This window comes from Equus quagga, chromosome 6, assembly GCF_021613505.1.
Source record: "Equus quagga isolate Etosha38 chromosome 6, UCLA_HA_Equagga_1.0, whole genome shotgun sequence".
NCBI classification, from domain to species: Eukaryota; Metazoa; Chordata; class Mammalia; order Perissodactyla; family Equidae; genus Equus; species Equus quagga.
Genome location: NC_060272.1, coordinates 118,992,240 through 119,004,371, shown reverse-complemented (window position 1 = coordinate 119,004,371; position 12,132 = coordinate 118,992,240). Strand labels below are relative to the sequence as shown.

Sequence of the window (12,132 nt, the reverse complement as noted above, 5' to 3'; positions counted from 1 at the left end):
GCTACTTATCTTAACAAATGGCAGCATCTCAGAGACATAAGCCCAGTGACCAAGACTTGGAACATCATTTCTGCATATCCTATGGAAAATGCTATGGTTTTTTGAAGACCTGACCATCAGCACAGTCCAAGATCCCAAAAGACAGTGTATAGAATCTTGGAGCCCATCAGAGGACACCCTTAAATGTGCAGGGAACACTAATCCATGCATAATAAAAGTTGCAAATTAAAGATTTAAATTCCTCCCAACTGAACAGAAGGTGCTTGGGAACCACACACTATTATGCCCCTACCAAACACATGTTCTCTTCATATACATTTACACCAACCTTCAGAAAGGGAGCTTTGTTTTCCTCTGATGTCATACTGAAATATTTCACAGGAGGTGCACCTCCATAGATTTCTCACTTTTAAGATGAAAATCTGCTTTAGCTCTTTAATGGGAGATGAAGAGAGCGAGTCACATCAGGCCACTGTACTTTGGCTCACTTTGTTTTTCAATTAGCATCAGTCTACAAATGCTCAGCTGTGTGTGGTTGGCCCAAGAAACCCCTGGCTGTGCCAGTGAGAGAGGTCTTGCCTATCAGTCTGACAATTGGCTGGTGGAAAGTCAAAATACTGAGTTTATGTGGAGTAAATGCAATAAAGTTAAGCCTAACAAGAGTTCTTGTCCAGGAGTCAATAAAAAGGTTGTAGAGGACATTAAGCTTATCTAATTTAACCACAGTCAGTACTTTGAGGATGGGAAATAACATCTTGTGTCCTATTTCTTCTGCTGCCCCAGGAAGGGATGGGCTTAGTGGCCGCAAATCCCAGATGATTTTCACCTAGTCCCAGCACTGACTCCTCGGCATTGCCTCAGGTCATCACAGCATTTAGACGTCATTGCAACACTGGAATGTGGTTAGAAAGACACTTATATGCTTGTTTTAAGTGATAGTTAACCAGCAGAACAGAAATGACATCAAGTATCAGCACAAAGCAGCAGCAGCAGTAGGCTAAAGCTTCTGCCTACAGAATAGGGACGAGTCACAGGATTGTTGAGAAGGACGTGGTGACCTCGGATCCTCTTGTATAGCCAATTCACTTGGCAGATTTGGAAAGAGAAAGGGCAGACACCTTGCCCAATGCCACATAGTTAGTGAGTGACAGACTTATGAGGAGAAACCAGGCCTCTGGACCTCATAGCCAAAGCCCTTGCAGGCTGTCCATACTGAAACCACTCTGCTTCTTTCTACATGGGGAGAGTGCAGTCAAATAGAAGGGCTTTGGACCTTGCCCATGCAGTTAGGTCTTAGATTCACCCAACGGGAGAACTGTGAAGGTAGCACAGAGATGTGGGACCAGGTCAGACAGGAAAAGAAAAGAAGTTTCTAAGGATTCCATGCACTGGATCTGGCTTTTCTGGGTCCAGCCCCGACTCTGTTTTACTGGCTGCTGTTCTCACAGGTGGGGACTGCTCCTAGCAGTGGCTAACTGATTTTCTGGGTGCCTTGGAGAATACAGCACTACTGGCCTTCCTCACTTCTGCATTTGAAGAGGGAAGCCAGGCCCACCATTCAGATAAATACATGGAACGACTCTGGTGACTAGCAGGAGAAGTGTTGGTGTAAGACTGTGCCCTGATCTGATCTGAGGAGGCTTGTAATCAGTACCCTCGAAGTCCCAAAGAACGGCATCTAGTTGCCTGAGAAATAGACAAGCAGCATCAGCTTGACCAGCAAACTATTATTAATTCCTGAAGGCAACACATTGTTTCTTACACGATACTTTGCAGAAACAGAAGAAATGTCATTCAGAAACAGCATTCCCCTTGGCATCCAGGATATGACCTTATCCAGTAATGCTCTTCATCCCATCAGCAGACTTGAAAGTCTGGCTTTGGTTCTTTACACATCTCCCTTTGAAACCAGAATCATAGATGAGATGGTTTAGCTTCTGTAGAGGTTTGTTCCAAAGATGTATCTGAAGGCAAGTCTCAAGACACCATAAAATTGTGCAGACTGAAGCAGTGGTTGGATTGATTAACTAAGAGTCAAATTTGGGTAATAGTGAGACCAGGCAGGAGTGAGCAATGAAATGCTCTAATTGATTTTATGCATGTGGAATGACACACATGCACCCTGGAGCAGGCTGTAATGAATCTGCATGCTCTGTGCATACAGATTTCACAGCAGATCAATTAAATCACCCAGATGCTTCAGTTCCTTATACCCTGCAATCTGTGAGTCAATCCATTACTATGGCTTGAGGGCTCGGGATATGGGCTAAAAGGTGGCAAGACCACGAAGTCTGTGGTCAGTTCACGTTCCCTTCAGGAAAAAGCTGCAATGAGGCACGTGCACATATCGGCCATGACACAGGGCTCGTGCACGGAGCCTTCTGGACCCTGAGCATGACCGTCGGGCTGGGATTCCAAAGCCCTGGTTTCAATTAAATTTAAGTGGATTTGACTAAAAGTTTGAACTGATGCTAACAGGTTTTCAAAACACTGGATAACAATAAGTGTCCCAGTCTTGCTCATAGACAGATGCATGCAGTTCTAAACACACTTCTGGGTAGCTGGGCAGGCAACACGCCCCCTTACCTTGCAGGGCAGGGATCCAAACTGCAGGATTTGAGGAGCTGCGGGGGCCTGCGGCTGGCCACGCACAGGTTCTCATCAGCAGGCTCCCGAGTCTGTTTGTTCAGGCAGCTTACCACAGCCTCCTGGACACCTGTGTACAAATCACACTGTCAGGCCAGAGTGGGCGCGTGTGGGGTGATGAAGCGTAGACAAGGCAGCTGGTGGGAGGGCTCTGGGATGGTAGGACTCTGGCTGCATGTCAGAGATGGCAGTTTAAAGCCCGGGACAGCCCATCTCGTCAAGCATCACTCGATCTGGGAGGAAGTACTCAGATGCTGGTGCCTCTGGAAGTATGCCCCTTGAGGAGGGCAATTCCCCTAAAGAGGAAAGGCTGCCACTAATACTGTTGAAATGCTTTAAAAAATGCCACCAAGCTATATAGCTGCCAATGCTGAAATGTGATAATTTAATGCAGAAGGAGGGCAGGGTGACCAAAAAAAAAAAAAAAAAAAAAAAAAAATGGCCCCACGACCTTCGCAAGTTATGTTTTAATCAATAGGAGATTGCTGTAGTTGGAAAGGAGGCCAAGAGCAACGTATTAATATCCAACATTCTGTAAATTGCTGTTTTCCTGGGGCCTTGCATCCAGAACTTCAACTTTTTTGGTTTCTTTTGGGGTCTGGTTTATTTCTTTAGTGACCCAGGGCAGCTTTGGAAGTTGGAACAAAGAGAGAGAAAAAGATGTATAATGAATACATCCATGGAAGACAATCTTCCCTATATCCATGGAAAACAATGTTCCACTGACACCCACACGCCCCTGACTCAGAGCTGGTACAACAGGGGTTTGATCAATAACTGGCACACGGTTACTTGGCAGGTCTTCCAAGATGGTGTGCAGGATCTCTCACAGAGACTTTCATGGACAAGGGGACATTTAACTGGGTAAGGTAAGGACAAGACATTTCGTTCTGGTGCCCACAGTCATAATAACCACAGTCAAAATCGACAGGTTGCACACTATTAGCCAGGTACCAAGCCCAAGAGCTTGACATGCATTATTCAATCGTCTCAACCACTCCACGGGGTAAGCACTATTTTTATCCTCATTTTACAGATAAGAAAACTGAGGCTTAGCAGGGTGAAAAGATTCGCTAAGGTCATGCTGTTGATGAATGGTGAAGCTGTGCCTTACCACTGGAGCGTTAATGACTGACAACATTAACATTTAAAAATACATTGTAACATTGAAAAAAAAACGGCTGTTCTATCTGCTGGAGATCCTCAGAATAACCTAGACATTTGTCTGGAATCATATCAGCAGAGTTCAGTTTAAGGAAGAGGCAAAACAGGACATTCTCGATAACATGCGTTCAGTCATAAATAGCTATGTATATAAAGATATGTACATCTAAAGATATCTATATTGGTTAAATATTTGTATATAGTTATAGCAGAGGATGTGATGGTCCATATAATTAGTCCATATGTATAAATACACGTACATTTTCTTGTTTTTATTTTCAGCATTTCTTTGTCAATTAGTACCTACTATAGTACAACTGGCCCATCACTCGTTAGCGCTGTTGCTTCCCTCCTCCTGTCTACCCTATGTTTCTCCAAGAAGATATCCCCTCTCCTCTAATGCCTCCTAAGGTGATGTTACGCTGACTTAGGTCACTCAGCAAGACCATCATTTGAAAAGTGACATTTTGAAGCCAGAACCTGAATCACCTTTCTTTCTTCCTAGTAAGTCTGATAAATCAAACATTTTGAAAAAGTCAGTCACAATATTTACCCTCTGGCTATGAATGTAAATTGTCTTTTTTCTAAGCTTCTCATGAGCTTTGAAATTTAATTTAAATACATCATGGCCAGTTCCGGGTGGAGCATTTGAGATTTATTCTAGGTAGTTAAATTACTCCATCATGTTCTGTAATGCTGACTACAGGGTGTTCTCTTGGTTGCAGCTGGGATGAGCCATTTGAAATTCATGATATGATGATTTAGCAAAACATTTCACAAGAAATTGTTGATATCATCACTGATACTTCCCACTGGAATAGCCTGGCATTATTAAGGTAATGATGACAAGGTGCTGGATGAAGATAACTATTCCATGCAGAATCTAGAGTTATGGTTACATTAGAAATTAAGTTTTCAACGCATTTACCTACCTGGTAATATTCAAGAGATTCTACAGGTTGCTCTAAAATAAAATATATTTTGGCTTCATTCAGCTACTGACCACTTATGAAACTGAGTTGACGATCTGAGGCAGGAAGTAACCACAGAGCTTGTCACTGGCCTTACTCGAAAGTGCTTGCTTCAGGTGTGTGTGGGGTATATGAGTGATGTGACCTATTCCCACGTTGTGAACTCCTTGTTTATAGAATTGAGGTCTTTCTAAGTCTGCAAAGAATGGGTGTAGCAAGGGCTCAGTTTCCTAAAATGACATCAGTAATCTCCTCTCTTGGATATATGGCACACAAATTCACATTACCCCAAACCAACAACCATAGCTCAAGATAAAAATCACCTTTGGGTGGTTAAGTGCTGAGATTAAGCAGCATTCTAGAGTTAGTAAATTCTACTCTAAAGTATTATAAAACAATTCACTGGGCCTCCACAACACTGTGCGTTAAATGTCTATTGCCATAGGGGCCAGCTGCTTCAGCCTTCTCGGGTGGGGCCTTGGGTGGTGGGGGAAACTAAGGACAGAGCTCTGTCATAATTAAGGAGTATCTGGGACCAGCCCTGTGGTCAACACACAATAAATTTTTGTGGCATGATGAACGAAATGCCTAAAGGGCAGGGCATTTTGAGCACAGCATGCAATTTAGGCTAAGGGGAGGCGGGAATGGGATGCCTGGAGGAAGGGACAGGGAGCAAGGGAGCAGCCCTGGAATGGGGAGTGGGAAGTTGGAAGAGGGAGGAAATGTGAGGACTTCACCTGCGAGTTCACAGTAGATTTGGTCCAGAGGAGTCAGGTCAGGATGTGAGAAGCTAGCAAATCCAGTCTGTGCTCTTTCCAAACAGGCTAATATATGCACTTAGAAGGACATTTTAAGCCAACAGAGAATACACATTTAAGTAGAGTACTTTACGATTTTGAGTTTTCCTTTCTTGACAGAAGCAAAAGGAGAGAGAAGTCATAAGCAAAAGGGAGCAACAGGTACAAGACTTCCCTTTTCATTCTGGAGTAAATGTCAAGTTTTCCCTCAGATTTTAATGTTGATTTCACCATCTAGGAGTTCAATATAATAAAGCTGTGCAGGCTCAACAGATTTGATATTTGAAATAGATTTGAAACCTATTAGTTTACATACACAAAATTAAAATATAACAAGGAGATGAGAGTGGGGCACAGGACGCAGATATGAACAGGTTAGGCTCACTTTCAATCTTCCAGAAAATGGGATTTTCAGTGTTTATTTTTCCCAGAATAGCATAATTGTTACATGATATTTGATGACAGTTTGGGGAAACACAGCCACCAACTACAGCCTAAATTACTAACTAATTCCTTCTGGTTGCTACCTCTGTGAGGTGAAAGGTTCCTTCTGTGTCTATCCAGTTTCGTGTCTTGAGACTGCAAAAACAATAAAATTAGCCTGACTTGCCTTATAACCCCAAACTGATTTAAAATCTTTCTGTTAATCCTGCATGTTTTTGGTTGACTTTAGTAAGAATGATTAAAAATATCTATAACCTTGTGGGTTATAGTTTGGTGGAAGATCAAAGTTGATAATACACTAAAATGTTACTGCCAAACACTGACATCAAAATATACATGTCCCATATAGCGAAGTAATTTTTTAGTGTGTATGGGTATCATATGGACCATCTAACCCAAGCATGTTTTCACCACTTTGGAATTTTCAAGTCTAACATTTTAGGCATAAATATATTACCTTGGCACAGTGACATAACTGTAGGTAAGTGCACAGTTGTTGACAGTTAAAGACCTAAGATATTTCAGTAACTTTACCCTGCCTTGGATATAAAAGAGGTACAATTTATGTTATGCAAAGGTGCTCAGTTCCTACAGGCAGAGATCAATTGTATATCAAACATCCAAATCTTATTTCCAAATCAATATCTTTTGAAAACATTTTAAATTAAAAACATTCCATATACTCACTAGACTTCGAATTTTATACCTCTGGTTGATCAGCAGAATGGTTAGAATCTTAAAGATAAAGGTATCTGGTTATTTATATATTCCATTACTGCATCTATTTTCCCCATCTGCTCATAAAGTCCCAGGCGTGACTTGTAACTAAGAACCATAACTGAGAGATCATAAATAATTTTTTTCAAAACACATTTATTTTAGACTAGAGATAATGATCGTTCAGTTCAGGTGATCATGGAAATTTGGGATAAACACACATCTGAACTCTTGAGTCATTTATTATATTGGGAAGAAGCAGCTGGAGCTACCGGCTGTGGACTTTCCTCCTGACCTCTCAGCTCCTTCGCGGGCTCAGAGATTACCAAAGCTTATTTAAGGCCTCCTTCCTTGAGCATAGAAGAAAAGATGTCCACAATGTGAGTGGAGAACACCATAAGAACATAGATTAGCTGAGTTCCAGGAAACTCTTCCAGAATCTGATGGAAAAATTTAGGTTTTAAAATAACAGCGCTCTCCATTAAAACACTTAAGAATTCTGGAGTTTGAAACTGGGAGACTTAGAAACAAACAAGAATCTCAAGGTCAAAACTATTAAATGTTTACTAAAAGACCCGATGGAGAAAATTGATTTTTGCTAGCACTTGTTCCACTATTCATTCCTTTTCAACTACCTGCGAACGATTTGGGTACACTTATTTTTACGTTCTCAATAATGACAAAAGATGTCTTTTTAAAAGAGTTTCCAAAATTTCATGGTGTAGAAAATGGTTTTGGGAAATAATTTTAATACATATATTTTTTATTTGAGTTAAGTAAGAAACTTTGCTGGGAATGCAGAACCTTAATGTGCCAAAAGGGGTTACTGATAGCCAGTGAGAGGATCTGGAGGGCAATCATCCAGCATTTCCTCACCTATCAAAATCTCTCTTGGGAGCAGACGTGGGAGACAGTGGCAATATGAATCTAATGCATTTTCTATAGTGGCAAGAAAGATCGTAATCTTGAAGAATTGTCAATTTCATGAAATGCCTTCTTCTCCCGCTACAATCCCATTCATAGGACCTAAAGTAATCACTGAATCTGTTGTCACCATGGAATATACCTAAGAGAACCAGGTCAATACACAGGGAAATATTTAACTTTAGTTAAGTAATACTTATAATGAGAAAGCTTCAGGAATTCTCTAAGTGCTTAAAGAGGTGTGGTATGATGGAAAGACTCTAGACAGAGAAATAAATAAATAGCAGGCCTACGCCCAGCTGTCACTCACTAGCTGTGTGACCTCGAACAAGTCACTCAGTGTCTTTGCATCTTAGTTTTCTCATCTGTAAAATGGCAGTGGGATCAGACTTTAATCTTTAAACTTCTTTCCAGTTCCAGGTAACCACAATGTTAACTGTCTTTTATACACCCCTTCCCTTTGTGAGTAGATATTACCTTGGGAAGTCAGTTGAGTAAATCAGAGGGACTATAATCTATTGTTGGGAATAGCAGACTGTTTTACCATCTTAAGTCTTGGCTCATACCACTTGCACTGAGGCAAGGGCATAGATGAATAAGACTGAAGGCTGAGAGCATTGCCAGGTCGGTGTCAACTGTGTTTCTCAGTCAGACACACTAGGATATATTGCAAAACATCAGAATGACAACTGAAAGTAAAAGCATTAGTTGTGTTGGCCACTCACAGCTGACACTCAAGCCCAAAGGGAAATACATCTGTGTTTTATTCAGTATGCTTTAATTTAGAACCGCTTCCTCCCCTTCTCCCCCTGCTTATCATTCTTGGACTAGAGGCAGTCACGTGACACAGTTGCATGCATGGAGAGAGGATACAGAAAAAGGACAAGAAGGTAGCAGGGATCTGAGCCAGAGCCCCCTTCTTACCTCCTCCACACGATTCAGAGCACTTGGTGAAGCCCTCATACTCCCAGTCATACAGCTCGTCAAAATCCTGCAGGTCACCAAAGAAGCCACCTGTCTCTTCTGGGTTAAATTCAGGAACTTCCCCGTTGCATGGTCCTGCATAACAGGCACGCTGGGATGCCGGCTTGGGCCCTTCACATTCGTCAACAGGCAGGTCAGCCACAGACTGAGAGAAAGACAGGAGCACCTGGCACCTGACTATTCGCACCTGGGTCCCCATACCACAGGTCACCGTGCAGGCTGACCAGGCCTCTGGGATGAACCTGCAGTTGGCAAGCAAACAAGAGGAGAGGATGAGAAGCCCCAGGCAGGAGACCATGGGCATTGTGAGGGGCTGCATCCCACCTGCCACCACTGCCCAGTGCTGTCCCAGGATGTGCTCAGGGCTCCGCCACCCTATCCTGCAATGGGCGCTTCAGTTTAGTTCATGAGCTCGTTTGCCACTGTTTCTGGATTGGTTTCTTCATGAGTGTCACATGAAGTCCCAGCTGTGAGACATTCCAGCCACAGACCACCTGCTTTCTCCCTGCTTCGCACCCACAGTGCTAGCTCTTCAGAGCAGGGAAACGGTTTCCTCTCTCACTCTAAATCCAGCACTTGTGCCTCCTGCAAGATGCTGGCTATTCTTACAGCAGACTAATACTGATACTAAAAACTATAGCAAAAGAAGCCCTTGGAGATATTTAAGGAAGTATTTTTATTTTTAAGTCTGGATTACATATTCTGTAAGTTTCTTTGCTTTTCTGCTCAATGTGCTTCCCAAGATTTATTTATATGTAGAAAGAGGGATTTTTTTTTGTAAGTTTCCAAGAATGGAGCAAAGTCTTGTTCCTTACACATTCTTTGAATTAGTCTGGACTACAATTCTTTTTATATCGTAGAGAAAAGCCGTGCTGCAAATTTAAATGCACAGGCGTGTCACAGTAAATGAGAAGTTCTGCATTCATACCAGTTTGTTCTGCGGCCTCCACCTCCCACCCCTCGAGAGCAGCCACACTAGAGAGAACATCATTTTTCTTTGACTTTCTCCAGAATTTGGGACAATTTTCAAATTCCAACAAAAGGGCTTTTTCCTCTCACTAATCAACAATGGCCCTAACTGCAATGACCTTGAAAGGGGATTTGGGGGGGAAAAAAAGCCCAGAGGGAACCACTAACCTTTTCAAAAAGTTAATATAATAATCTGGAGAAAGAATTTTGGAATAAAAATTTTTATTTTTCCACCATCCTACTGCTTTCTCCCAGGGAGTCATGCTGAGGAGGCATGCAAACCTGGCTCCCGAACCTTGACTTTGGCAGACAAGGAAAGAACTGATAAGAAGGTTATAGCATTCAATCCTAGCAAGTGCAAATGGTTCATATCTAGTTTAGAGAAATTAAAATTCTAACAGGAAACCAATCCAAGTTTTCAGACTGGAAGGAACATAACAAAGATGTTTCCTGGGCCTGAGCCTGGGCTGGGTGTGGAGCAGGGGGATCTGGCCAGGAGAGCCAGAGTGCCCCCTGAACAGCTCACGGTGTCTGAGGCATGGAAGGAGTCCCTTCAAGAAGGTTCTGACTGAGTCATGGAAGGAGTTCCTTCAAGAAGGTTCTAACTGAGGCACGGAAGGAGTCCCTTTGAGCTGAGTCTCACTGAGGCATGCATGGTAGGAGTCCCTTCAAGACCCCTAGGCTGTGACCAAAGGCAAGGCAGTATTTCCAGGTGAACATAGGCCCTATGAGAGGAGCATTTTAGATTTTGTGAGCCATGTTTGTGGGTCTTTGTTGTTGCAACTACTCAACTCTGCCAATGTAGTGGAAAAGCAGCCATAGACAATATGTCAACAATTGAGTGGGCTGTGTTCCAATAAAACTTTATTTACAAAAACTGGAGTGGGATGGGGGTGGGGATGGGAAGGGTGGTGGAAGGGTCTGAATTTGGCCTGTGGGCTATAGTTTTCCAACTCCTGCTGTACTAAACGCCTGCTTTTCCTAAACACACTGAGATTCATAAATAATCTCCAGACTTCTTTTAGGTCTTCATTTCCACCTTTTTCTACATATATAAGTTTATAGGAATGACAAGTAGCTAAACTGATTTGTTTATTTTTTATCTTCCAAGGTGAGTCTCTGATGAAATCTAGAATATAAATGATGAACCAACTAAACCTTCACCTTTCCTTACCTGTAAGGTGAATCACTTTGCATTTGGTCTCTTTCCAGGACCAGGAAGATACACCAAGAGCACACAAAGCAGAAAGGGCATGCTCCCAAAGCCCCATGAACTCATTGTAAAGGCTGAAACTTATTTTAAGCCGGCATCTGGATGAAAATAAACGTGCCTGTGTGTGTGTGTGTGTGTGTGTGCGCGCGTGCGGGCGCATTTTTGACTATCTGGACATTTAGGGTTAACAGCAAAAACAATAAACATCTACTTTATGTCCCCAAAGTGAGAGTCTTATCAAATGTCAAAGAGCCTTACTGGCTTATCTCCCAACCCACTATCCTTAGGTCTTCATCAAGTTCACACCAATTAAAAACAATTTGGCTCTAAGTGGTGCTGTCTTTTGGCAGTCATCTAAATTTCTCCAGTGTATGATAAAATATATTCTCTCTTGTTGAAGGCAGGAGATTATATTTCAAAAGAAAAATATCTAATAGTGCAAATGGCCAAATGAATAATAACTGTTTTTCATATGAAACTTTTCCCCACATCCCTAAGATCTCCCAACTCTGTATTTACTATGTTGAGCTTTCTGGCCACAAGTGGGAGGAAGCGAGGTCAGTGAGAGGGCAGGCAAGGGAGCTAGGAGGTTTAACTGTAATATTTGGAAGACTCAATTTGAATAGTACTTGCTAAGTTAGAATCTTTAAAGTGGAACCTTTAAAACAGAGTCAACAGATTTTTTTAAAAAATCATTTTGATGTACAAATGTACAATGAAAAAGTTCTTATTATTGAAGTTTAATTTGGGTAATTTTAAAGTTCTTTTTGTTAGCAGCACTGTTGTGGGATGAATGAAGAGCAGCTGGCTGAGTGAGCTCTTTAAAAGATGGGCTTGAACTTCTTCAGAAAGAACTGATGTGATTTCTGCATTTAGTCTTCCCATCTCCAGGAAATTAAAAAAGAAACCTGGCAAATAAATGATTTATGCTTCTGTATGGTCTTTGATTTGCAAGCTTAATTGTTCACTTCATTAAAAGCTTATCCTTTTTTTTTTTTTTTTTTAAGTTTGGCACCTGAGGGGCTGGCCCCGTGGTCGAGTGGTTAAGTTCGTGCGCTCCGCTGCAGGCGGCCCAGTGTTTCGTTGGTTCGAATCCTGGGCGTGGACATGGCACTGCTCATCAAACCACGCTGAGGCAGCGTCCCACATGCCACATCTAGAAGGACCCACAACGAAGAATATACAACTATGTACCGGGGGGCTTAGGGGAGAAAAAGGAAAAAAATAAAATCTTTAAAAAAAAAAAGATTGGCACCTGAGCTAAAAACTGTTGCCAATCTTTTTTTTTTTTTTTTTTTTTTTC

General features: G+C 42.0%; 1 protein-coding gene across 3 annotated transcripts in view; it reads right to left on the bottom strand.

The window, feature by feature from the left end:
• The window catches only part of ADAMTSL1 (ADAMTS like 1), a 362,288-nt gene that overhangs the window by 161,748 nt on the left and 188,408 nt on the right, over window positions 1-12,132 (bottom strand). For all 3 annotated transcript variants that reach the window (XR_006889167.1, XR_006889168.1, XM_046664981.1), the window contains 2 exons: window positions 8,588-8,889; window positions 2,587-2,716 (listed from right to left, as the gene is read on the bottom strand). Coding sequence is in view for 1 of the 3 variants with exons in the window: in XM_046664981.1 (XP_046520937.1) it covers window positions 2,587-2,716; window positions 8,588-8,889 (432 nt within the window). In the remaining 2 variants the exon portion in view is untranslated. The remainder of the gene's footprint in view (window positions 1-2,586; window positions 2,717-8,587; window positions 8,890-12,132) is intronic.